The sequence below is a fragment of the Marmota marmota genome, unplaced genomic scaffold (assembly GCF_001458135.2).
Source record: "Marmota marmota marmota unplaced genomic scaffold, marMar, whole genome shotgun sequence".
Taxonomy (NCBI): domain Eukaryota; kingdom Metazoa; phylum Chordata; class Mammalia; order Rodentia; family Sciuridae; genus Marmota; species Marmota marmota.
In genome coordinates, this window is record NW_025999853.1 from 48,118,004 (window position 1) to 48,145,658 (window position 27,655).

Sequence of the window (27,655 nt, forward strand, 5' to 3'; positions counted from 1 at the left end):
CCTCCTTAACTTGCCATTGTTCATTGGGCACTCAGAGGGCATTACTCTTCTCACAACCCCTTCAATCATGATGAAGTGGAACAAGCACTGGGCTCCAGACAAGGTTACGGCAGTAGGATCTTCCTGGGCCCCTCTTTGGCACCAACTCCATTTCCATCCAGGTACTTGACAAACATGTGCTTGGTGTCCTATCGATTGCTGGGCTCAAACCAGAAACCCTAAGGAAAATGAAGTCTGGATTTTCCTATTGCCTCTCCCACATGCTACCAAACTGGAAGCTTTGAAATTTCCTGGCAACACAGTAGGCACTCAAATACTGATTGGACTGATGAATGACTGATGGAGATTGCAAGGAGCAAAATGTTACTGACCCCTCTCCCAAACTGTCCCTTCCTTTGAGAAATGCCAGAAGCTTCTCAGGCTCTGCCAGCCTGGACTTCCAGGTACATACCAGGCAGCTCCAGCCCCTGCCTCCTGTCATCAGTGTAATGCATTCATATCTACAATATGGCAAATTTCATATCCTCCCTCCCTCTTCCCTGCATTATTGATGGGCTGTGCACTTTAAAAAAATCAATAGATCAGGGCGTGGAGCTGGAGTTAAAAAGAAGCCTTTAAAAGTCTGCTCTTGTTTTTACTGTTTTGAATAGGAACAGATAAAGCTTTCCCTCTGGTTTGAATAAGTCAAGCCCAGGGCTAGGTTGGCTGTGATTGGCCAGGACTAGGAAAATGTGGTTAAGATGCAAACACAAGCAAATATAACCCAGTGTCTCTGCAGCCATTGCTAAGTCCTCCGGACCTGAAGCCTCCTGCATTGGGGTAGCTCTTCAATACTACTGCTGCTAATTCACCAAAAAACTAGGAATTCACCAGGCAAGGTAAGATCTCTGGCTTATATAAGGGTACTCATTAGTGAAACAATCCTACTAAATGAGGCAGAAAGGAGAAAAATTCCTTTCGCTTTTTCTTCTGGGATAAGAATTTTTAAGTGTTGAATCAGGTGTTTGTGACCAGTTTTACAAACTTCTGTTGAGGTGAACAGGCCTTTTTAAAAGACCACTGAACAAATAGGGCACATTTTCAAAGCAGGGAAAGATGAAGACCGTGTGTTTTATCTTTTTGAGGAAAGTGGCATGGGGCAAGGCAGAAGTAAACCAGCTTCCTCTACTTGGGGTCCATCCATAAAGGTATCTCTGTGAGATTCAGGACCACTGACTTTTAATCTGGAATTTCAAAACTCGAATCCCATTTCAGAAATCTCTGCAGTCCTCTCAAAGGATAGTGAATTATAAATTAGAATTTGGGAAGGGTGAAAGGGAGGGATCCAGCTTTTTTGGAACTTTGTTGTTGCAGATGAAATTAGATTTTGGGGGGTGTTCCAGTGTAGTGAGAAGTCCCTTTTTGGAGTATATCATCACCTGCATTCAGGGTCTCCAGTTGAATGAGCACCTTCCCAGTTCTGAAGTCCCTGCTGGGAAATAGGACTGCTTTGGGGATCTGAAACTCAGCTCAAAATAATGCCAGTTAGCTTGGCATTTACCAGGTTGATACGTATCCATCTCCAAGGAATGGATTTGGCCTTGGTCCCTTTCCCCTTGCTGGGTCATGTATTTGCCTTTAATAACTGAAATCCAGGGTCTGAAGAAAGCTCACACAAATATTTCCTGGCAATTCTGAGCAGCAGAGGGTGGGGCAGCATAAGTTATCAAATTAAATCCTCAAACACTGGCTGCTCCGCATCATTGCTCTGCTTTAGTCCTGCTCTAGCAGTACACAAAACAAGTTTGCTCTTAGTTTCTTCTTTTAGTTTTGCTTTGCCAAAGTCTATACTAGATAATGGCACATATTCTCCAAACCTAGCTTCATCCATCAAAGCTGAAGTATCCTTAGACATGTTTTTTGTTGCGGGGACGGGGCATGTAGGGGTTTGTGTGTATGTGTGTGAGTGAGAGAGAGAGAGCTAGAGCCTAGGCAACTGGTCTAATACTGAGCGACACTCCAGCCCTGACATGTTCCTCGTAACAAACACAATATGCCTCCAAATAGCAAAAACCCACATAGTCCTTCCTGGATGATTTTTTTTCCTATGTAAATCCACCAATCTCATCCTTTTTCCTTAGAAACTAATCTAACATTCATTAGTTGTCATGCTGTCAGACTGCAATCTCCTTGAGAGCAGCAACTACCCAGGGAGGCACTTAAATTATTTAAAGCCTCTAAGTGACCTTGGACATGTGCCATGCCTGGACTTCAGAAAACCTGCGATCCACATGGACACATGGACTACTGTTTACCACTTCCTCCTTTTGCTCAGGCCTGAAGGAACTGAAGACCTCAGGGCTGGGGGTGAAAGAACTCTTCCAGAGTTCTAAAAAGGTTGAGTTTTAAAGTAGTTTATTTAAAAAAAAAAAAAAAAGGTAAAAACAGAAAGATGGAATCAAAGAGGTGACTATGAAGAGAACCTTCAAGCAGAGAATCTGGGAAAAGAAGAAAACCTTGGGGGGAAAAAATTTTTTTAAAACCAGGTTTTCTTTCCACAAGCCAGTGAACTTCGATAAATTTAGGAAGGGTTGCTGTATGTCAAAATAGCTAAAAGCACAGATTTTAAAATCGATATGGATCTCATTCTAGTATATATCTTTGGGCAAGTCATTTAACCTCTCTAAACCTCAGCTATACTACAAGATGAAGAAAATATGCTCACCTTCTGAGAATTAAATGAGATAATGTATGCAAAGTGACTCAACATAAGACTTAAAATATTCATCACTCCTTTAGAAAATAATCATAGCTAATACCAGAGCTCTTAACAAAGGAAGTGGCAGGTGGATAGCAGGACTTATGGGTAGGGACTAGGCCAGCCAGACTCACCACATAATGATGAAATAGTGTGGGGATGCACCACAAGGACGTGGCAGGATAACTGTTCAAGATTGGGATGTGATTTACAAGAAAAACTGGATTGATGCCCAGTTCAAGGGGTATCATCTCTTGCTCTATGATGTTTCAGTCCTGGGAAGACAAGCACCATGTCTCTGAGCAGCGCCTTCAGGGCTGTGGGCAACGACCCTGGGATCATCACCTGGAGAATAGAGGTGAGCAGGGTGGGAGGCACATCCTACTCCTGATTGCTGGGATCTATTAGCCAACTGCCCAGGTCTGCTAGATGACAGCCCTTCAATCCTCCTGATCCTATGGTTTGAGAACAGGGTATATTTTCCCATCCTTGTTCCTTCCCTGATGCTTAAAGCAGATAGGTGGCAAGAGGGAAAAATGTTTTTTAGTTCTGGAAAATGGGACTCCTAACAAAAATTAGCTTGTCCTTTTCCCAGCCATTTCCTAGGAGTCTGCACTTCCAATAAATGCTCTGGAAAGATGGATGGAACTTTCCCAGGAGACTCCTGGTTGCTCCAGTCAGATAAATGGAACATGTCTTCTACAGGGCACTCTAGTTCTACAAAGAGTTGAAGGATGGTGGTGAGGGCACTGCACGGAGGAGGCATTGCTCATCTCTTCTCCCCCTGCGTTTGTACCCCTCTGGGTGACTAAGCTCCAAGCTCTGGCCTGGGTCGCTCTGCCTGCCAGATGTGAGGATAACCCTCCCCAAATCCAGTCAGTTACTACTGCATAAAATCCAGAGGTGCCAGTCATGGTGGTGCATACCTGTCATCACAGCTACTTGGGAGGCAGAGGCAGGAGAATTACAAATTCAAGGCCAGCCTGAATGACTTACTTAGACCTTGCCTCAAAATAAAATTTTAAGAGGTTGGGGATGTAGGTCAGTGATAGAGTGCTTACTTAACATGTGCAAGGCCCTGGGTTCAATCCTCAGCACCACAAACAAAAATCCAAGAGATGATGCCTCCTTTCACTCTCCTTAATCAGGAAGGAGTGATAGCAAGCCTCTCAGAGTTTGTGAAAGACCCAGACCATTTCCATTGTTTTAAGGCTCCCGGTTTACTTAAAATATAAATTAGTACTAAAATGGAGTTTTAAGAATTATGATATACTTCTTTTTGAGATTTAACAGACACATCTCACATAGAATACAAACAGGCCTACAGATTTACCTCACTTGAAGAGACTGAAAATTTACATCAGAGGCTATGTGAATGGCCCTCTGGGGACAAGCAATGCATGCAGTGACAAATCAAGGCCCCAACCCAGATATGGGACTCAGCTTGGAGTTCAGCTCCCCAATGGCACTTCCAACTGCCGTTAGCCTCCTCCTCACCTCCACAAAGTTCCAGCACCCTTTCTACATGGCAGGCCTGCTGGCTTTGGGTGATCAGAGAATGGGACAAGAGTACTGGAGGCATTGGTACAACTGAGAATTTTTGCTTCACAGTCTATATCCAACTCTGCCCTGCAAGGGGCAGCATGTGACTCACAAGGTTCCTCACAGTATGGCGAGATGAGACCAAGCAGGACATGGGGATAACAGGGCCAGGGAAACCAGTACTGGGCACAACTTCAGATCCAAGGTGATGCAGGTAGAACTCACAGAAGCCAGAGGGGTGACCACATAAATCTTGTGCTGGCCACCTGGCCCTGTAAGGTCATGGAAACACTTCTCATTTCTCCCCTACCACCTGTGTCAAAGGAAAGAGAAAGAGGCTGTGGGTAAGGAAGGAGGAGGGAATGCAGATTATCTATACCCCTTGTCCTTCCAGAAAATGGAGCTGGCACTGGTGCCCCTGAGTGCCCATGGCAACTTCTATGAGGGGGACTGCTACATCATCCTCTCGGTGAGCGCCATACTCCCCATTCCTGTGAACATCTCCCCTGAGAGCCAGTTCCTGGGGTTTGTTGAGAGATCTGCTGGTTAGGGAAGGAAATAGGGTTTCTTGGTATCCATCTTACTTCTTCCTCAGTGCTGTGGGAGCAGGCCTCCAGTTTGAGGCCACTGATAGGCCTGGGTTTAAAATTTTACATCCAAAGGCAGGTATGAAGCCCTCAGTCTAAACCCACAAGCAGCACTTCTCCCTCCAGAGACCCAGGCCTCATACTAAAGTGGTGAGGCAGAAGGCCAGACATAGAAAAAGGCCTAACTCTTCCCATTCTAATGAAGGACAGAACATCCTACATGAACAGCACAAACAGGTCAGCTGTGCATGATCAGAGGTTAGGTGCAGGTCACAAGGAGGACCTGCAAGGTAAGTCTGCAATCTGTGTTAGTCAGCTTTGTGTTGTTGTGACCAAAATACCTGATAAAAACAACTTAGAAAAGAAAAAGTTTATAATGGCTCATAGTCCCAGAGGTTTAGTCCATGGTCACCCAAGTCCATTGCTCCAGGCCCAAGGTGAGGAAGAAATAGGGCAGAAGGGCATGGTGGAGGAGTCTGCTCTATTTGTAGTGGCCAGGAAGCTGCAAGAGGAAGGACCTGCAGGAAAAATGATCCCTGGAAGGATGCCTCCCCCTGAGCAACCCACCTCCTCCAGCCACACCCTACCCAGTCAGTCTATTCAAAGTAGGATGGACTGATTAGGTCACAGCTCTCATAATCCAATCATTTCACCTCTGAACATCTCTGCATTAACACAAGAGTTTTGGGGGAACACATATATATCCAAACCATAATAATCCAACTGAGAAAAGATCCCCAATGGTATCCATTTATTTTGGGAGCAAAAAGTTGTCAGTGTTCCCAAATGTGGGGAGGAATTTGGGCTGTCAAAGCTTGGGTCACAATAGCTGGTCTTCAAAAAGGACACGGCAACCCTAGTACACTGCAGGGATAGGGGAGGAATTCTACTCTGCCAAGGGCAGAGCACAAACAACTTTATGCCACATTCTTCCCATGCCAGAGGAGCCAGCAGCAAAGGGGAGGTAAGCTGGCCCCTGACCTGCTCTCTTTGGCTACATCCCAGACCCGGAGATTGGGCAGTCTTCTCTCCCAGAACATCCACTTCTGGATCGGGAAGGACTCCTCCCAGGATGAGCAGAGCTGTGCAGCTATCTACACCACACAGCTGGACGACTACCTGGGAGGTAGCCCTGTGCAGCACCGAGAGGTCCAGTTCCATGAGTCTGACACCTTCCGAGGCTACTTCAAACAGGGCATCGTGTAAGTAGTAATATCAGCACTGAACAAGGACAGAGACAGCCATTAACAGAAGAAACCCATAGGGCCAATTCACATGCTGGACCTTGGGGCTCAGTGGTAGAGAACTTGCCTCGCATGTGTGAAGCTCTGGGTTTCTTCCCGAGTACCACAAAAAGAAAAAAAAAAAAAAAGAAGTAATCTGAGAAACACAAAGCAAAACAAAGCTGCCATTGACACTTATTAAATTAGCACAAATTAGAGAGCTGGGTGGTGCCAACTGCTGGTGAGGCCGCAAGGAAATGGAGCTTCATGCCTGCTGATGGCAGTGTGGACTGACACTGCATTCTGGAAAATAGTCAATGCCACCAATGCAATTTTTCACTTGGGGGTATACACCTCAAAGAGAGTTTTACATACTCAGGACCATAAAGGCACACAAACCAGAATGTTCATAGTTGTGTCAGTGGTGGTAGGAAGCTGTGGGCAGATTAACTGGGAGACTGAACATGTGCACCAGAAGCAACAGATTAGATTACGTACCTAGCACATGGACACATCTCACAGACATGGTGCTTACAGAACACAGTATGAAATAGACTACTACATAACAGAATCCAACTTCTGTTTTATTAAAAAAAAAAAAAGCACATAAGCAACAGGACACATCTTACTGAAATGAAAATGAAAAGAGATGTTAAACTGGGCTGGGGTTATAGCTCAGTAGTACAGCACTGGCCTAGCATGTGCAAGGCCCTAGTTTCGACCCTCAGCATCACATAAAAATAAATAGATAAAATAAAGGCATTGTGTCCAACTACAACTAAAAAATAAATATTAAAAAAAAAGAATGAAAGAGTGTGGTGGGAGGAAGAAGGGGAATGGGGCACACAGATAAGAGGAAGTACATAGACACTTAACACAAGAGGGGCTTATAAGGCCAATGATGATGATGTTCCATAAACTGAGGAGTTACATTAATTTAAACTTTGTACCTAAAATTAAAAACAAAAAATTCCAATGAAGTTTCCCTCTGTCTGGAACACTATTCCTTGTGTTGTTGGCTCCTTCTAATTGTAATATTCCAGCTCAAATGCCAGTTCTTTTTTGTGGGGGAGAGGGTTCCAGGGATTCAACTCAGGGGCACTCAACCACTAAGCACTTCCCCAGCCCTATTTTGTATTTTATTTAGAGACAGGGTCTGAGTTGTTTAGTATCTCGCCATGGCTGAAGCTGTCAAATGCTAGTTCTTCAGAGACATCTCCCTTGACCCATCAGAAAGTCAGTCACCAAGTCTACTTGTAGGAAAACAGCTACTGCCATCTGTATTTACCTAGTTCATTTGTTGTCGTCACTCATCCGGGCAGAGGATGCATCTGTATAATTCACAGCAGTCTTCTCAGAACCTTAGCACAGATGCTCAATAAATAACTACATGGATGTCCCCTCAGTTATAAAAAGGGAGGTGTAGCCTCTGGGATGAAGCATGTGGAGACCAACACATATGATGTGAAGCGGCTGCTACACGTGAAGGGGAAGAGAAATATCAGGGCCACCGAGGTGAGTCCTGCCTACTGACTACCCTGGGCCCAGGGCTTCCCTACCTGGCACCTAAGAATATCTCCTCAACAACGTTTACCTCTCATCTGCAGGTGGAAATGAGCTGGGACAGTTTTAACCAAGGTGATGTCTTCTTGCTGGACCTTGGGAAGGTCATCATCCAATGGAATGGTCCAGAGAGCAACAGTGGAGAGCGCCTGAAGGTATGGTATGGCCTTTCAGTCTTAGAGCTCTCTCCTCTCAGGCCTGGTTATGAGTCTGGGCCCTCTCAGATAGTTTTACCCTTTTCCTTCCATGCTGTTTGTTCTCTAAGATTCAAAGTGGACCCTGCCTTTTTTTTTTTTTTTTCCTTGAGACAGGGTCTCACTAAGTTGCTGAGGCTGGATTTAAACTTATGATTCTCCTGCCTCAGCCTCCTGAGTATCTAGGATTACAGGTATGCCTAGCTGGGTCCCTGTCTTTGAGTAGTCTAGGCAAAATGCAGGACTCCTCGGCATCAGAATAACTCCTGTGTCTAGAATTAAGTTTGCTCCCCCTGAGCCTATCAGGCAGAAAGGGGTTCCAGATGAGCTGAGTGCTTCCTTGGGCTTCTTTAACAGGCTATGCTTCTGGCAAAGGACATTCGAGACAGGGAGCGAGGGGGCCGTGCTGAAATAGGAGTGATCGAAGGAGACAAGGAGGCAGCCAGCCCAGAGCTGATGAAGGTTCTTCAGGACACCCTTGGTCAACGCTCAATTATCAAGCCTGCAGTCCCCGATGAGATCATAGATCAGCAGCAGAAATCAAATATCATGCTATATCAGTGAGTAGATAAACTCGGCTGCTGGTTAGAGGCTGGGTAGTGGAAGGTGTCCCCTAAAAAGCCAGGCACTCACCTTGGCTCCTTGTTCTGGGTGCAGGCACCTGGTTTTTTTCTCTGTCCTTTTCAAATGCAACAACTCCCATTAAGAGCTCAGAGACTCCCCTCTCAAGGAGGCAGCTATCTTCTGTTCTTGTTAGCAACTCAGTCCTGCTCTCTTAGGGAGACCTTTCCTGTACGCTGGTCTATATGTGCTCAGTGATGTGGAAAGAATAAAGTCTGGGACAAAAGTCTCCTCCAGAGAACAGAGTCTGTATATTCCTGACTGCATCTAAGTCATGTCTATCTTAAGAAGTCGAACTCCTCCCAGATACACCCAACTGAAACATCAAATTGACTACAGGATTCTTTGTAGAAGAGAAGGTGCAAGCTAACCTCTCCCCTTCTCCAGTGTCTCAGATTCGGTCGGGCAGTTGGTGGTCACAGAGGTAGCAACGAGGCCTCTAGTCCAGGACTTACTGAACCATGATGTAAGTACAGCTTGAAGGGGCTTAGCTCAGGGCAGCCAGACCTGGCTTCAAAAATGAACCTTGGAGCCAGGCATGGTGGCACATGCCTGTAATCCCAGAGACTTGGGAGGCCAAGGCAGGAGGATCAGAAGTTCAAGGCCAGCCTCAATGAGGCCCTAAGCAATTTAGCAAGACCTTGTCTCTAAATAAAATGTAAAAAGAGGCTGGGGATGTGGTTCAGTGGTTAAATGCCTCTGGATTCAATCACTGGTACCCCCCCCCCCCCAAAATAAATAAATAAATAAATAAATAACAGAGCCTAGGCAAAGTCCTTCCTTCTGATCTTGAACAGCAGTAACCACATTTGTTCCTGACTGCCTCAGGACTGCTACATTGTGGACCAAAGTGGAACCAAGATCTACGTGTGGAAAGGAAAAGGAGCCACAAAGGTTGAGAAACAGGCAGCCATGTCTAAAGCCCTGGTAGGAGCTACAGATGTGTGGTAATACATCTACTAATATCACTTCAGATATGTGCAGAGAGCCATGCTAAGCACTTGCACATATAATACTGAGGTAACATACATGAACTTCAAAGTCAGACAGACAAACCAAGATTCAAATCCAGGTTTTACCTTTTCCTGTTGAATATTCTGGGGCAAGACACTGAATACTACCAAGCCTCAGTTTCTCCACATCTAACACAGGGGTAATAACTATCTCCTAGGTTGTTGTGAGGGTTAAATACCATATGTAAAACATTCAGAACAGTAGTTGGCACACAGCACCTGCTCCATAATAGGTGACTGATGTTATTGAAGGAGATATCGCATGTCAAGGTTAATGGTCCTTTCCTCAAGGAGCTTATGATATTCATGCAGACCCAGCAAACAAGATGTATTTACAAAGCAATAAATGAGCAAATGACAGTAATACAAAGTCAGTAGAGCTATATAAGTGCTGAAGGAACACAGCATACAGGGTCTTACAAAAACAGTAATTATCATAATCATGATAGGCCTATGAAGAGATGCTAAGATGTTCCACACAGGCAATTTTTGAGGTAGGTAATTTGGTCCTTAGACAGAAGTGAGTTAGAATTTTGACTCTCAGAGAAGAGGGATCCTACCAACTAACTTCAAAGGGGTTAATTATCAGAGAAGCAAAGAGCTCGATATATTCCCCAACTGACCTGCCTTTGTATTCGGGTGCGTCTACAGGGCTTCATCAGAATGAAGGGCTACCCTAGCAGCACTAACGTGGAGACCGTCAATGATGGTGCTGAGTCAGCCATGTTCAAGCAGCTGTTCCAGAAGTGGTCAGTGAAGGACCAGACCACAGGCCTGGGGAAAATGTTCAACATTGGTAAAATTGGTGAGATTGCCCCCAGAGAATCCTGTCACTACTAGACAGCCAGGCATAGGTGCTCCTCACTCACCGCTCTTCCCAACTCTTCCTATGCAGCTAAAGTTTCCCAGGACAAGTTTGATGTGACTCTGCTACACACAAAGCCAGAGGTAGCTGCCCAGGAAAGAATGGTGGATGATGGCAGTGGGAAAGTTGAGGTGAGCCCAGTGAGGGCAACACTGGTTCTCTTGCCTGCTGAAGAGGAGGCAGGTGATTCTGTCTGCTCTCCTTTCCCTTTCCTCTCTGGTTCCTCAGTATTCTATAAGAGGCTTGCAGGTTGACAGTTTCCCCACAATGCTTCAGGGAAGTGAAAGACACATCCCCAAATCTGCTACCAGTAACTCACCTGACAGATATATTCAAATCATTGCTTGCCTAGCCTACAAAAACCCAGCTGGACAGGATACACCCAATAAGGATAACTCAGCTTTTTGTTTGTGGTTCAGGGAATTTTTTTCTTATTTTTTTTTAAACTGGGAATTGGACCTAAGGGTAATTTACCACTGAGCTATATCCCCAGTCCTTTTTTATTTTGAGACAGGGTCTTGCTAAGTGGCTGAGGCTGGCCTCAAACTTGCAACTTTTCTGCCTCAGCCTCCTGAGTCACTGGAATTATAGGTGTGTACCACCATACCTGGCCGATGCTGGGGATTGAACCCTAAGGCTTCACACATGTAAGGCAAGCACTCTACCACTGAGCACACACCTCTAGCCCCATGACCTAGTTCTCAGGATTCAAATCATGCATATGTGACAAGCCCTCACCACTGGCAGAGAAGAACCAGAGAGGAAAGGGGTACATGGAGTGAATGTTAGCACCTCACCCACCTGGTACTCCACTAAGCATGGCCCAGTTCCCTTTGGGTAATGCTCTCTGAACAGGATACCTATCTGTAAGGAACTGTGCTTCCTTCTGTTCACAGGTCTGGAGAATTGAAAACCTAGAGCTGGTCCCTGTGGAACATCAGTGGCACGGCTTCTTCTATGGAGGAGACTGCTATCTGGTTCTTTATACATATGAGGTGAACGGGAAGCCAAATTACATCTTATACATCTGGCAGGTACAGGCTCTCAGCTTTGGATCCAGACGTGCTTCCTCTGGCCACTGGGCTGGGGCAGGAAGCAGGGCCCATGGCTCCCCTCTCACTGCTGCAGGGCCGCCACGCCTCACAGGATGAGCTGGCAGCCTCAGCATACCAGGCAGTGCAGCTGGATCAGCAGTTGGACGGGGCTCCTGTGCAGGTTCGTGTCAGCATGGGGAAGGAGCCACGCCACTTCATGGCCATCTTCAAAGGGAAGCTGGTTATCTATGAGGTGAGGGGCTGTTTTAGTCAGGTTTTTCACTGCTGTGATTAAAAGACCTGACCAGCACAATTGTAGAGGAGGAAAAGGTTATTTAAGAGCTCCTAGTTTCAGAGGTCTCCATCTATAGACAGCCGGCTCCATTCCTAGAGGCTCGAGATGAGGCTGAACATCACAGCAGAAGAGTGTGGCAGAGGGAAGCAACTCACATGATGATTAGGAAGCAGACAGAGACTCCACTCTCCAGATACAAAATATATACCCCAAAGCTATGCACCCAATGCCCCACCTCCTCCAGCCACACCCCACCTGCCTCCAGTTACCACTCAGTTAATCCCTATCAGGGGACTAATTTACTGATTGGGTTAAGACTCTTACAATCCAATCTTTTCTCCTCTGAATCTTCTTGCTTTTCTCACACTTGAGCTTTTGGGGAACACCTCACATCCAAACCATAACAGAAGCTTGACTAAAGCACTACCAGGCCACATTCTAGATATCACATCTGTCTGGGGTCAAGTCCTAGTCTTGTTATTTATCAGCCAGGTTTCTAAATCTCAGTTTCCTTATCGGCACCATGGAATAATAACACCTACTTCATTACTACTTCATAGAGTTAAGAGTTATCATGAGAATCAGGATCAGCAAAGTATTAGTAAGGCCCGAATCACAGAGCCTGGTACAAAATACAACTCCTCTTCTTCTCCTTCTCCCCTCCTCCTCTTTTTTTTTTTTTTTGTATGTGTGTGTATGGTACTGGGGATTGAACCAAGGGCTCTGAACAACTGAGCTGCATCCCCTATCCCTTTTTATTTTATTTTTGTCAGTATTGGGGATTGAGCCCAAGGAATACTATACCACTGAGCTACATCTTCAGCCCTTTTATTTTTTATTTTGAGACAGGGTCTCACTAACCACAACCAGCGACAAAGCCTTATTCTTTTATTTTTTTTAACATTTATTTATACCTTTATTTTATTTATTCATTTTTATGTGGTGCCAAGGATCAAACTCAATGCCTCACACATGCAAGGCAAGTGCTCTACCACTGAGCCACAACCACAGCCCCCAAAGCCTTATGCTTTATAAAAAAAAAACAATGAAAGCTAATATTATTGTGCCACAGCCCCAGCTCACCCTAACCCTTTCCTATTAGTCTAGAAGTTCTAGAAAGACTAGCATCAAATACATCCACATTTCCCACAACAGCCAGCCTAATGCAAAATTCCGGACTTTCCCTTTCCTCTTTGCTCTAGGGTGGGACTTCCAGGAAAGGAAATACCGAGCCTGACCCTCCAGTAAGACTCTTCCAGATTCGAGGAAATGACAAATCTAACACCAAAGCAGTGGAGGTTCCAGCCTTCGCCTCCTCCTTAAACTCCAATGATGTCTTTCTGCTAAAGACCCAGGCAGAGCACTACCTATGGTATGGCAAGGTAGGATGGCTGGGCCCAGTGGTCAGGCCAGTCCCTTGGAGCCCAGCCTTGCTGTGGCCTTGATCCTAGGTCAGCAAGGTCAAAGGAACTAAAAAGTCGACTGGTGTGGTGCTCAAAAGGGGGATCCTTTTCCCTAAAGAAACTTCAAAGGAAGCACCAACATTCCCCATAGTCAGGCCTTCACCAGAAAATCACAGATAGCCCGGCTTACATCCAAGAGACATTCCGTAACTACAAACATGATGAAGACTAGATAAGTCAATCTTCCCACACGAGTTTGCTGACCTATAACAGGAAAGATGCTAACAGAACAACAACAAAAAATGATGTTGTCATAATTCATATTGCATTAGTTCCTTAAAAAGCACTGAAATTGGGGCTGGGGATATAGTCTAGGTAGAGTGCTTGCCTAGCATGCATAAAACCCTAGGTTTGATTCCCAGCTCCACCAGAAAAAAAAAAAAAAAAAAAAAACTGTAATCGTTTTACACAGAAATGAAGTTGGGTATGGTGGCAAGCATCTGTAATCCCAGCTATCATGGCTACTTGGGAGGCCATGGCAGAAGCATCACAGAGGAAGTGGAAGTTGGAAATCAATCTGGGTAACTTAAGGATACCCTGTCTCAAAAAAAAAAAAAAAAAAAAAAAAAAGGCTGGGGCTATGGCTCAGTGATAAAGTATCCTTGGGTTCAGTCCCTAGCACCAAAAAAAAAGTAGGTGCTAAAAATTCCAGCTGAAGCTGAAATAAAGGTGACTGTTACTCTTGTCTATATCCACTGCAGGTTTCAGAGTGCAGTCCTGTTCTTTGCCCGCACATTCTGTCTTCCTTCTTCTCTTCCCACCACTAGAACAAACCTGTCTTCCCTTATCCTGAGGCACTGTGTCTTGGCATCTAATCCTGATTACACCGAGTTAGTCTTGAAACTTCTCTGTCCACATCAATGTGTCCACATGTGACTAACATCTGTGCCTTCCTTGCCCGACTCTCAGGGATCTAGTGGAGATGAGCGGGCAATGGCTAAAGAGCTGGCCAGTCTTCTCTGTGATGGCACCGAGGAAACTGTGGCAGAGGGCCAGGAATCAACTGAGTTCTGGGACCTACTGGGAGGTAAAACTCCCTATGCCAATGACAAAAGGTATGGGAATACAGTATTCTCCTCTTCTTGGCTCCCCCTGCCTCCAAGCTTGTGAACTGCACAAACTCTTAAGATCTACTTTCAGATTTAAAAACATGATTTCTATGTTACATCAGTGCCTCTAAATGGACTGTGTTGTAGACTACAGCAGGAAACCCTAGATGTCCAATCCCGTCTCTTTGAATGTTCTAATAAGACTGGCCGGTTCATTGTCACTGAAATCACAGACTTCACCCAGGATGACCTGAACCCAGGTGATGTGATGCTCCTGGATACCTGGGATCAGGTAAGACACAGCTACAGAACTCTGAACAAATAACAAGGATGCCCACAGTTTAGGTTATTTTTGTATATGTCGACACTCAGAATAGGCCCTGGATAACCCTATATCATCCCCAAGTCAACATGTGTTAGTAGAAACCAAAGAAAGAGCCTGCTTTTGGCCATGGTCACAAAGTACAGAAAGATGGTTAAAATCACCTTGGAAATTTTCCCACCTTGCTTTGGGAAAATCTGGTCATCACATCATCCTGCCCTTCTTTAATCTTAGGATCAATAGCAACAGATTCCAAATCCAGATAATGTGGACCTTTTAGGGAACCAAAGGGTATGGATGGATATTTTCAAGGCAACCCCTCCTCCACATACCATGTTCTTCTGTTCAGCTCAGCAAACACTTTGAGCACCTCCTCCATGCCTAGTCATTGTACCAGGTGGGTGTCATCAAGATAAAGGGCTCCACTCTCAGAGTTTACAAGCTGGTGGGAGGAGCCAGAGAAATATCATTGAGCCATGATGAGGAGCCACAGAAACACAAAGTAAGGGCACTAAATACAGTTTAAGGGTGCTAAGAAGACTTCCTAGAAGAGATGACTCTCAGGATGAAACTCAACGGATGAGCAGGCAAAGGATGGAGAAGCCTTGTGGGAAAAGAAAATTGCACATGTAAAAGCAAGACATGAAATATTATCAGAACATAAGCTAGAGTTAAGGACCACCTTAGAAATGAAGCTGAAAAAGTAGGTATGGGCCTGACCTACCATGTCAAGAAGTTTATCCTGAAGTTTAAGCAGGTAAGTGACACAGTCAAATTACACTTTAGAGAGCTCACTCCTGTAAGTTCCAGTTAGAAGTAGATGAGGGTCAAGTAAGAACTACTGTGGGTCTGCAGAGGGCAATGGAGTAGGGATAGAGGAATGACAAATTTGACAAAGGCAGAGGAAGTCTAGTTGACCAGCACTGGTGACTCACTGGATATGGAGTATTTTTTGGACATGCCTCCCAGAATTCTGCCCTAGATGAATGGATGAATACCATTTACTTAGAGTGGAGATACACATTTAAAAAAGAGGAACTATATTTTAGGAGGGTTTTATTTGAGATAGTTGGAGATGGCCAAGAGGAGAAGTTTTGCAAGTTAGATTTAGGAAGCTGAGGTTCAGAGAGAGCTCAGATTTGGTGATGTAGATTTGGGAGATACACATAGCAATTAAAACCAAAAATATCAAGCTGATTCTGGGAAAACCTTTCTCTCTGCTGAACAAATCAGGCTGAGACATTTTCTGAGGCTGTAAATTACTGAGGGGGATAGATACATGATCTAGTACTTAGTCCTTGGTCTGACCTCATTAACAAATATTAAATCTGTACCACAACAGGTGTTCTTGTGGATTGGAGCTGAGGCCAATGCCATAGAGAAGGAGAGGGCCCTTGCTACTGCCCAGGAGTACCTGCACACTCACCCCAGTGGCCGAGACATCCATACACCCATCCTGATCATCAAACAGGGTTCTGAGCCTCCCACCTTTACAGGCTGGTTCCTGGCCTGGGACCCTCACATTTGGAGCGTAAGAACAGAGATTGGGGAAGTTATTTTGTTCTTACAGTTAGAGAGCTCAGAAATAAGAGGAGATGGGGTATACAGATTTAGGAGCCAAGTAAAACCAAGGACCTTATTTCTCCCATTCCCACTCCAATCCCTGCTTTTTACTTTTCTTCTCTTCCCCTTCACCACCATAGCAGTAAGTTCCGTTAGAGCATTCACAGCTTGACTCGGCAGTAGGCACTGTGAAGTAATACAGTTTATAAAGTGTATTTACACACATCAACTTTCTGATCTTTATAAACTATTCTGATAGAGCAGGTATTGTGTTTCCTATGTTACAGATGAAGGCACTCAGAGGACAAGTTCAAAGTCATAGTCAATAAGAAGAAGTCAGGCTTACTAACTCATTCAACTGCTCTTTCTTAAATCTTACAGGGGGCATTGAAGGAATACTTTCAAAGAATGTAAATTAAAGAATCTTTGTAGCCTGCACAGATCCAAACCAAAATTTTTGGTCTTACTTATGTATTATCTGATTCTCCAGACTTTTTGCTTTTCCTGAAGGTACAGACCAGGCCTAAGATGTTTCTCCCCTATCAGCAATATTGCTTCCTGTGTTTTCTCTCTCTTCTCAGGCTGGAAAATCATATGAACAGTTAAAGGAGGAGCTGGGAGATGCTGCTACTATCATGCAAATCACTTCTGTGAGTTGGGTTTGCTCTTGAAGAAGCCCCAGAGCCAAAGAAAAAAGCAAATGCTAGTGGTCAAAGCTCTACCATGTCTTTCTTAGTATTGCCATAGTTGTCTATCCTTGACCAAGAGTGTTTTGTTTTGTTTTATTTCAATAGTGGGGTTTGGACTCAGGGCTTGATACATGCCAGGCAAGTGCTCTACCAGGAGCAACCCCAAGATATTTATTTATTTATTTATTTATGCAGTACTGGGGATTGAACCTAGGGATACTTCACCACTGAGCTAAATACCCAGCCCTTTTCATTTTTTTAAATTTTGAGACAGAGTCTTACTGAGTTGCTGAGGTTGGCCTTGAACTTGCAATCCTCCTACCTCAAGCCTCCTGAGTTGCTTGGGATTACAGGCCTTTGCCTCTGAGCCTGGCGCCAAGATTTTTTCAGTTGACTGAAAAACAGATCTCAGACCTACGTTCTTTATCTTTCTGCCTTCCAGAACTTCGAATAGACTTGCTGTTTAAAAAAGAACAATAAAAAAATAAAACTAATTTTATTTTATTATTTGCTTCTCTGCCATTTAGGAGAGATTAAAGTTATTGGCAGTTTTGGTAAATAAATTTCTCATTCAAATTATATTTTTATCAGTTTCTGACAGTTAAGCCCACAGAATCGCAGGTCATTTACCACTGTTTTAACAGATAAAAGAAGTGGAGCCTCTAGTCAGGAATCCAACAGCTCTTTAATATCAGGATGATTGGTTGGGCAAGTAGATGCACACCTATAATCCAAGGAAGTCGGGAGGCTAAGGCAGGAAGATCAGAAGTTCAAGGCCAGCCTAGGCAACTTAGTAAGACCATGTCTCAAAGTAAAAAATAAAAACAACTGAGAGGAAAATAATGAAAGAAAAAAAAAAAAAAACTGGGGATGCAGCTCAAGGGTAATGTGCCCTTAGGTTCAATCCCCAGTACAACACACACATCTACACACACAAAATTAGGACAAGTGTTGTATGGTACCAGGAGTTCAAATCATCTGGCAATGTTCTTTGTGCTCTACAAAGTCAAATTCCAAAGATAATGGTTATGTGGAGTCTTTTAAATTGTTTTTAAGAAAAATAAGACTTCCATCTGAAGGCATTTAAGCCAGGCACACTGAAGCAAGCCTGTAAATTCCAGAAGCTCAGGAAGCTGAGACAAGAGCATCACAAGTTTGAGGCCAGCCTCAGCAACTTATCAAGGCTCCATGCAACTTAGTGAGTCCCTATCTCAAAATAAAAAAATAAAAAGGACTGGGGATGTGATTAAGTCCCCTGGGTTCAACTCTCAGTACAAAAAAAAAAAAAATTACTGGAAATGTAGGACCTAAATAAAAGAGTCAAGGAAAGGTATGTTACCATACTATTTAAAAGAGCCTTAGGGCCGGAGTTTTAAATCAGTGGTAAAGTATTTGCCTAGCACACACTAGGCTCTGGGTAGGATCTCCAGTACCTAAAAATAATAATAAAAGAGACTTAAAATACAGCATGTATTCCAAACTGGCTATGAGGACTCACCTTAGGTTTAGTGAATCAACTTTCCAAAGGAGAATCCAAACTCTGAATATTTTTGATTCCCAGATGACTTTGACATGCAGCCAAGTTTGAGAACAAAGATGACTATGAAGGATGAAGTGGTATAAAACAAAATGTTAAATATTATATACATGCAAAACTGTGATTGCCAGACACTGCACTGAATAGTCTTTTCCCATGTCTATACTTTTATACCTAGGACATGAAAAATGCAACCCTTTCCCTGAATTCTGCTGGCAGTGAGCCAAAATATTACCCTATAGAAGTTCTATTGAAAAATCAGAATCAGGAGCTTCCTGAGGATGTGAACCCTGCCAAAAAGGAGGTGAGTGGCTAAAGGAACTGGGATAAGTGGAGCTGTCAGTAAAGCACCCATCTCAGTAATGGCCTAGGACATTGTGCACATTGTAGGCACTCAGTGGACACTGGAGCTACCCAGTGGCTCAAACCAAGAGCTCCTTCTTGATGTTTTTCTCACCTCTCACATGAATCCATCAGTTAGCCTCTGTTACTCCTCTCCATCTATCTGCCACTGATTTAATCTAGCCATCATGTACTACTGTAATCCAAATGATTTCTACCTCATCCCTATAATTTGTTCTCCACATGGCCATTATAGTAGCCAAAGGGATCTTTTTTGCAATATTGAGAATTAAACCCAGGGCATCACTCATGCTAGGTGAGTGTTTTACCACTGAGCAATATCCCTGGTAGTTTTTTAAATTTTATTTTTGAGACAAAGCCTTGCTAAATTGCCCAGGCTGGCCTGGAACTTGTCATCCTTCTGCCTTAGCCTCCTGGGTAGTTGGGATTACAGGAGTGTACCATTGTACCTGGCTATCAAAGGGACCTTTTAAAGCAGATGCCTACTGTCCTGTTTGAAACAGCTCAAATAGCTCCTCACTGAAGGTCTACATAATCCAGGCTCCATCACCCTCTGGGATTTTCATCACTACCCTCTTATTACCCTTAAACATGCTCATCCCAGCCTTGGAGACTTTACACTTCCTAGTGCTCCTGCCTAAACAAATGTTCTCTCAGACAGTCACAAAGCCAGCTCCTTCCCACTGGCTCAGCTCAAACATCACCACCCCAGGAAAGCCTTCCTTAACCACCCCATCAAACACTGCTTCCCTCATCCCCTCCGGTCCCCTTAAATTTGTTCATTGTCTATATTCCCCACTAGTAATATCCTTAGGATGAAGGACCTTCTCTGTCCTGTTTGCCATCATATTTTCATTGTTTTGTGTAGTTCTGGTACAGGGGATTGAATTCAGGGTTGTTTAACCACTGAGACACATCCTTAGCCTTTTTTAATATTTTATTTTGAGACAGGATCTCATTGATTTGCTTAGAGCCTCGCTAAGTTTCTGAGACTGGCTTTGAACTTGTGATCCTCCTGTCTCAGCCTCCTGAGCCACTAGGATTACAAGTGTACATCACCATGCCCAGTCATATTCCCATCTTTCAACTCCTAAAAAGATGCCTATGAGATAGGATAAGTTTTGGATGAATGAATTAACATGTTCATGTTGAATTAATTAAATACCCCTTGGAAGAGTTGATTTGGGAAAGGGCTTTGGATTTATTACAATGTCCTAACTAAGTCTTAAGTATCTGGACTACAACATTTTTGAAAGTAGAGGCCGCATATTAATAAGCTTTACTTGGATACAAAATAATCATTACATCAATAAATAAATGTTAGGAGAACTATAGGATCTCAGTAAGATCCCCTTGAAATATTCTGGGAGTCTGAGGATGTAGCTTATCGGTAGAGCACACGCTTAGCATGCATCAGGCCCTGAGTTCAATCCCCAGCACCAAAAACCAAAGTTGATTAAGTCTGGGCCTAGTGGTGTACTACTGTAATCCCAGGGACTTGAAAGGCTGAGGCAGGAAATCACCAGGATGAAGGCCAGCCTAAGCCACTTAATAAGACCCTATCTCAAAAATATGCCTGGGGCTATAGCTCAATGGTAAAACACCCTTGGGTTCAATCCCTAGTAAGCCCCTCCCTCCCAAAAAAGGGTAGTTAAGGACATTAGTATAAGGAAAAGCACCACTCAGTTTAGTTGTCCATTCCTCCAAAATCTAATCTCTATAATTTATCCATTTTTTAAAAATATTTATTTTGTAGTTTTCGGTGGACACAACATCTTTATTTTTATGTGGTGCTGAGGACGGAACCCAGTGCCCCATGCATGCCAGGCGAGCGCATTACCGCTTGAGCCACATCCCCAGCCCCTATAATTTATCCATTTTATATAATCCATTTACTGTCTTTCAGGAAAGAAACTGGGATCATGAGAGCAGGGAATCCAGTCAGTTTCTTCCACAGGCCACCTTGGGGATCCACTACCTGAAGAACAATTTGACCTTGAATAATTTAAGTCTAGTATAGCCTTCCTAACAATTCATTCTACTTCTCCCTCCAAGGATCTACATAGGCCTCCCTCTTGCCCCTACTCTCCCCCCTCTGTTGGCACCAATAGGTACCATATCTTCCTACTAATCAGAAACTTTGTTTTCTCTCTTAGAATTACCTCTCTGAACAGGACTTTGTGTCTGTGTTTGGCATTACAAGAGGGCAATTTACTGCTCTGCCTGGCTGGAAACAGCTCCAACTGAAGAAAGAAAAGGGGCTTTTCTAAAGCAAGAAGACCTATTAGAAGAACACAGAAGACAGTAGATAGTGCCAATGTTGGGAAAGAATTTACCTACCAACTTTTGCCTGCTACTGATTTAGACACATTTATAGAATCTGAAAATCACAGCATGTTCTCCATTTTTTTCTCATGTATCTCTTGTTTATTATATATCTAAAACATTAACTTATACACTTTTTGGCTTTTGTGGTCTTCTGGCTAAAGCCTTAGCAGAAAATACTAAAACTGCATGAATTTAGAGAAGCCAAGAGAAAGAGAATCAAAAACTAATCTTAAAATATATAACACCATGCAAAGCCCTACATTTGCTTTAAATTTTAAGATCAGTACTTCTGAAGTCTACTCAACCCACAAAGCATTGAAGTTATTTGCACATATATCTCAGGGTCAAAATCCAAAGGCTCAGATCCATTACATGCCACAGCATCTTTAACTTTTCAAATAAAAATAACCTGTATAAGCAAATGGAGTTCTTTTCTGTATTTGGGTGCTTGTTATGGTAATTTTATATTATGTTGGGAAAATGTTTTAGTACTGGGAAAGTAAAGAGACAGTGTTGATTGAACTCTCTCAACAACTGGACCACTGTAATAACTGTCATTAGTACAAGAATGTCAAAATCTGACTTGCATGCAGATGTGTAGCACACACTGTAATCCCACTAACTAAGGAGGTTTGAGGATAACAACTTTGAGGCCAGACTGGACAATTTAGGAAGATCATGTCTCAAAATATAATAATTTTTTAAAAGAACTGGGATGTAGCTCAGTGGCAGAGTGCTTGCCTAGCATGTGTAAGGCCCTGTGTTTAATCCCCATTACCACATACAAAAAAATATTAAAATTAAAATAAAAAAATAAGCCAGGTGTGGTGGTACACGCCTGTAATCCCAGTGGCTTGGGAGACTGAGGCAGGAGGATAGCGAGTTCAAAGCCAGCAATGGCAAGGCATTAAGCAACTCAGTAGACACTGTCTCTAAATAAAATACAAAAAAAAATAGGGCTGGGGATGTGGCTCACTGGTCAAGTGCCCTGAATTCAATCCCAATACCCCCCAAAATAAAATAATAAACAGCTAAACCCAGCAGGGAGTGGTGGCACACGCCTGATCCCAGTGGTTCAGAAGATGGATCACAAGTTTAAGGCCAGCCTTAGCAATTTAGCAAGACTTTAAGCAACTTAGACCTTGTCTCAAAATTAAAAAAAAAAAAAAGGGCTGGGGATGTGGCCCAGTGGTTAAGTGTTCCTGGGTCCAATCCCCCAAGTATTATGCAAACAAGGAAAATCCAGTAGCATGCAAACAAGGAAAAAATATTTTATTTATTAACTTTACCCCATGAACTATATAATTTCATTAAAAATTCAGTTGACAAATTCTGGGTTTAAAGAGGCTTTGGCAATTTCTTCTTTTTGCTATGATGTCCAGAAATAAAAATAAACATTTTCTCCTAAGCCAAAAGTGTCTAGAACCTATTCAGCCTCTGTTGCCTCTTCAAGTTCTCCACATTCAAACCGCACAAAGTCTACTACAGAAACCCCATGGGGCTGCACGTACTGTCCCAATGTGATGGAGGGATCCAGCAAGTATGGTTGGGACAGCATCTTGGTCTCTGCCTCTCCCCCAGGTTCATCATCCAGGGAGCCAACAGAGAGAGGAGCCATGCCCACCACATGCTGCCCAAGGCGGCGGCCAAGGTCTTCAAGGTTTGCTTTCTGTTCAGATGTCTCACAGATGACCAGGGCCCCATACTTCCCCAGCACCAGGTTGTGGAGCGAGGGACTGTGCATTGCTCCATGGACATAAGAGCCAACGTAGAACCCAGATGGCACCTTCACCCATGCAGCTCGTTTAAGAGTCATGTTTTCTCCAAGTTTCCCTATTAAAAACAAACAAACAAATAAACAAACAAAAAACAACACATCACCAGAATATGATACCTGTGGTGATACTAATGTATGCACAAAGAGTCTAAATTTGGAAGGTGATCCTTCCTCAAAGATATATAATTTTCAGTTTTGTTTAAAGAGGAACAGGGGCATGGTAGGGGAGTACTTGAAGAAGCATTATGTGATAGGTATTCTAGTATTTAAAACAGAGGCTATGGTGTCACAGACACAGGTCTTAGTTCTATCTCTTGCTAGCTATATGACCTTGGGCAAGAGACTTAATGACATAACCCTATTTACTAATTTATCAAGCCTTAGTTTCCTGGTCTATAAACCTTCAGGGTTATAGAGAGAAATAAATAAGGTGATATATGTAAAAGTATTTTATTATTGTAACTGGCACATAGTGAGCACTTAAAGGCTAGCTATTATTAATACATTAAACTTAGGTTTAGACTAGTGCTTAAGTAACCCACCCAACAGTACATGGCAGAGCTGGAATTAAAACTGAGATCTGGGCTGTGGATATAGTTCAGTTGGTAGAGTGCTTCCCATGTATGCACAAAGTCCTGGATTGAATCCCCAGCACCACAAAAAAATCAAACAAACAAAAAAACACCTCAGATCTGACTCGAAAGCAAATAAGTGATTTTTCCCACTGAATTACCATCCCTACCCTATAACCATAACTGACATCAACAACTCCTCATCATTCACTGTATCAGGAAAAGGTCTACAACTAAAAGTCCCAGAAAATCCAAAAGCCATGTCATCTGATAGTTTTGACTTCCTCTCCTTAAAAACAAAAGGATGACATTATCAGAGTTATGAGAACCAAAAACAGATAGCAGTTTTCTCCTTTCTCTCAGATGCCATTCTCAGAAGTCCAAATAAACCAAAAAGTAGGAAGGAGCAGGAGGATAAACAAAGTGGTCTGGATAAATATGTCTGGATTAACCACAACTAAAGCTAAAAGTTATGAAAAGGGAGAATCCAGAAACCAAAACAAATTTTAAAATATCTTAAAACATCTACCCAATTGTTAATTCTCTGAAATTGACAAGGCTGATGCACCCAGTTCTTCCAGAATTTTTTTTTTTTTTTTTTTAAGAGAGAGTGAGAAAGATAGAGGTAAAGAGAGAGAATTTTTTAATATTTATTTTTTTTTTAGTATTTGGCGGACACAACATCTTTGTTTGTATGTGGTGCTGAGGATCGAACCCGGGCCGCACGCATGCCAGGCGAGCACGCTACCACTTGAACCACATCCGCAGCCCCCAGAATTTCTTAATAAGCCCTATTTCTTAATATGTAACAGTCTGCTGGTTTCTCATCTAGGACTCACTGGAATATCATAAATACTATGATCTAGGGCTGGGGATGTGGCTCAAGCGGTAGCGCGCTCGCCTGGCATGCGTGCGGCCCGGGTTCGATCCTCAGCACCACATACAAACAAAGATGTTGTGTCTGCCAAAAGCTAAAAAATAAATATCAGAAATTCTCTCTCTCTCTCCCTATCTCTCTCTCACCTCTTCTCTTTAAAAAAAATAAATAAATAAAAATAAAATAAATAAATAAATAAATAAATAAATACTATGATCTGATAAAAACAGAACTAACGTCTTGACTGGAAACTGCAGAGGAGCAGAAAAATCCCAGTAATTCCAATCCCAGCCCTCTTTCCTTCCTCCACTAAGGATACAGAAAACAAGCAAATCCCTGCTACTCCCACCATAATGATCTAGATTTGATTCCCAACATCAGTGAGCTCTAAAAGAATATACCTTTACAAATTCAGAACCAGATACCTTGAGATCAAATTCCTAAAAACAATGACCCTAAAAATTCCTAGAACTGTTTATAATGAAGAAAAACTTACCTTTGAAGTACTTTTCCCTATGTTATATAAAGAGGTAGTCAATTGGAACTTAGCCACACTTTGTTTGGCTGGCACAATGATGAAAATAATTTTAGTTTGCAAACAGTTAAAAACTGAGATTTCTGCCTATAATTCTGAATTCTTTTAAGGAATCCAGTAATCACTGGAACTCCATTTACCCTAATATATAACAGGTGGCTAGAGTTTGGTGCTAGTGCTAGCTTCAGCAGAGAAGCTCTTCAATTCAAACTGCCTATTGCTCCCTAACACCTAACACAACCTATTTCTTACATTCATATCATCTGGCTCCTGATGAAAGGCACAGGAGCTTGCAATTCTCCATGGAAATATTGGAGGAACAGCAAAGATACCAAAAGATCTAGTCATTAATTTCCAGTTTCCAGAATCCTTACAAATACTCACCTATTGCTAAGGCCAATTGATCCTTGAGAGAGTGTTCTCTGTCAGGCCCAGCTGGAAGTCCAGAAAGCTCAGAGGAATTCAGGAAGCCCTAAGTGCACAAGAAAACAAACATGAATCAGTTTTGCACTATTAAAATTATTAATAGGCACCAGGCAAGGTGCGCATACCTGTAATCCCAGCAGCTTGAGAGGCTGAGGCAGGAGGATTGCAAGTTCAAAGCCAGCCTCAGCAAAAGCAACACACTAAGCAACTCAGTGAGACCCTGTCTCTAAATAAAATACAAAACAGGGTTGGGGATGTGGCTCAATGGTCTAGTGCCCCTGAATTCAATCATTGGTACCCCCCACCAAAAAAAATTATTAACAGGCAAAAATAGTCTATTTCTAAGAAAATGGTTAAGATAACTAAGCAGAAACAGATAATATTTTCATTAAGCCAAAAATGTTAAAAATTGATAACAGGTCAGGCGTGATGGCACACATCTGTAATCCCTTTTTTCGGCTTGGGAGGCGGAGGCAGGAGGATTGCAAGTTCAAAGTCAGCCTTAGCAACTTAGTGAGGCCCTGAGCAATGTAGAGAGGCCATGCTTCAAAATAAAAAATAAAAAGGAGGACTTGGGCTGTGGCTCAGTGGGTAAGTTCCCCTGGGTTCAATCCCTAGTACAAAAAAAAAAAAAAAATGTTAACAGTCTTGTTTTTATGAATTATTTTATCACTATACTATCCCCAATTCCATTCCACTCCCATCCCCTAACCTAACTTCTTAAAATATAAATTACTAAAAACCAGGCACAATATTTTCACACAAACATTAAACCTAGGAGAATTACAAATTGTTGGTGGGAATACAAAATATTCCAAATCCAATGGAAGAAAATTAGATAATAATTAACAAAATTACATATATGTTTACCTTTTGACACTGCAGTTCAGTTTCTGACATTTTTCCCCCTTTTGGTACTGGGGATTGAATCCAAGAACACTTTACCACTGAGCTACATTTCCAGCCCTTTCTTAATTTTTTAGTTTTCAGACAGAGTCTGAGTTGCTGATGCTGGCCTCAAACTTGTGATGCTCCTGCCTCTTCCTCCTGAATACATGGGATTACAGGCATGTACTGCCATGCCTGGCTGTTTCTAGGAATTTTATGATACACTTAAAACTAGACATAAGGGTTAGGAATATAGCTCAGTTGGTAGAGTGCTTGCCTAGCAGGCACAAGTCTCTGGGTCAGCACCACCCCAGCACCACCAAAAAGAAAAAAAAAAAACCAAAATACCTAGATATAAGTACATATGTACAAGATTATTCATTAAGCAATTATTTCTAATCATGTGGGATTTTCTTTGTTTGTTTTTTGCAATATGTAGTACTGGGAATTAAACCTGGAGTGCTCTACTACTAAGCTACATTCTAAGCCCTTTTTATTTTTATTTCGAGACAAGGTCTCACTAAGTTGCCCAAGTTGACCTCAAACTAATGATCCTCCTGGCTCAGTCTGAGTTACTGGGATTATAGGCATGTGCCACCACACCCAGCTCTAATCATAAAATTTTGAAATCAGAGCTAGGTCTGATGGTGCATGACTGGAATCCCAGCAACTTTGGTGGCTGAGGCAGGAGAACAGCAGATTCCAGGCCAATTCCATCAACTTCTCAAGGCCCTAAGCAACTTGGCAAGACCCTATCTCAAAAAGGGCAGGGATCTAGTTCAGTGGTAAAGCACTCTGGGTTCAGTCCCCAGTACCAAAAAGAAAAAAAGGAGTATTTTGGAATCAGCCTCAATGCCCACAGAAGAATTGGTTAAATAAACTATGGCATATCCACACAACAAACTGCTATGCAGTTGGAAAAAAAAAGAAACAGAAAGATCTCCAGGAGCTGCTATAGAGTATTTCTAGGATATATTATTAGTGATAAAAGCAGATTAAAAGTATATATAATTCCAGGATTACACTTGTAATCCCAATGATTCAGGAGGCTGAGGCAGAAGGATCACAAATTCAAGGCCAAGACTAGGGATGTAACTCAGTGGTAGAGCACTTGCCTACCACGCATATGGCCCTGAGTTCAATTCCTAGCACTGCAAAAACAAACAAAAAAACAGGAAAACCAGTTCAAGGCCAGCTTCAGCAACTTAGAGAGGCCCTAAACAATCTAGCAAGACCCTGTCTCAAAATAATTTTTTAAAAAGCACCAGGGCTATAGCTCAGTGATAAAGTACCACTGGGTTCAATCCCCAAGTACCAATAAACAAATAAAAGTATACATAGATGGACCTGGTGGTGCATGTCTGTAATCCCAGCAACTCGGGAGGCTAAAACAGAAGGATCACAAATTCAAGGTCAGCCTAAGCAACTTAGCAAGGCCCTCAGCAACCTAGTGAGAGCCTGTCTCAGAATTAAAAATAAAAAGGGTTGAGCTCAGTGGTAAAGCACCCCTGGTTCAATCTCCAGTACCAAAAAAGGAAAGGATATATACACATTATATCATCATTGTAAGAAATATCTGGGGGGGGGGGGGA

At 42.8% G+C, this 27,655-nt stretch overlaps 2 protein-coding genes across 6 annotated transcripts in view; one reads left to right on the plus strand and one right to left on the minus strand.

The window, feature by feature from the left end:
* Positions 1-29: 29 nt before the first annotated feature.
* On the plus strand, positions 30-21,410 carry Avil (advillin). Of its 5 annotated transcripts, XM_015483074.2 has the most exons (21): positions 30-161; positions 779-878; positions 3,011-3,095; positions 4,674-4,748; positions 5,872-6,068; positions 7,496-7,604; positions 7,697-7,807; positions 8,204-8,406; positions 8,855-8,933; positions 9,296-9,394; positions 10,132-10,285; positions 10,376-10,476; positions 11,242-11,379; positions 11,474-11,632; positions 12,877-13,056; positions 14,047-14,192; positions 14,334-14,478; positions 15,851-16,039; positions 16,653-16,721; positions 18,476-18,601; positions 20,817-21,410. In XM_015483074.2, exons 3-21 carry the CDS (start codon positions 3,030-3,032, stop codon positions 20,928-20,930), a joined length of 2,460 nt encoding a protein of 819 aa, XP_015338560.1. In that variant the 5' UTR covers positions 30-161; positions 779-878; positions 3,011-3,029; the 3' UTR covers positions 20,931-21,410. The 5 variants fall into 5 exon arrangements, with proteins under 5 accessions (XP_015338560.1, XP_048662011.1, XP_048662022.1 ...); XM_048806054.1 differs by having other exon boundaries at positions 126-3,095; positions 11,474-11,560; XM_048806065.1 differs by lacking the exon at positions 12,877-13,056 and having other exon boundaries at positions 126-3,095.
* Positions 21,411-22,234: 824 nt separating this feature from the next.
* Tsfm (Ts translation elongation factor, mitochondrial) overlaps positions 22,235-27,655 on the minus strand; it is an 11,000-nt gene continuing 5,579 nt past the window's right edge. The window contains exons 5-6 of the mRNA XM_015483076.2: positions 25,134-25,221; positions 22,235-22,821 (exon numbers count right to left, since the gene is read on the minus strand). Of these exons, the coding sequence (XP_015338562.1) occupies positions 22,415-22,821; positions 25,134-25,221 (495 nt within the window). The 3' untranslated portion in view covers positions 22,235-22,414. The remainder of the gene's footprint in view (positions 22,822-25,133; positions 25,222-27,655) is intronic.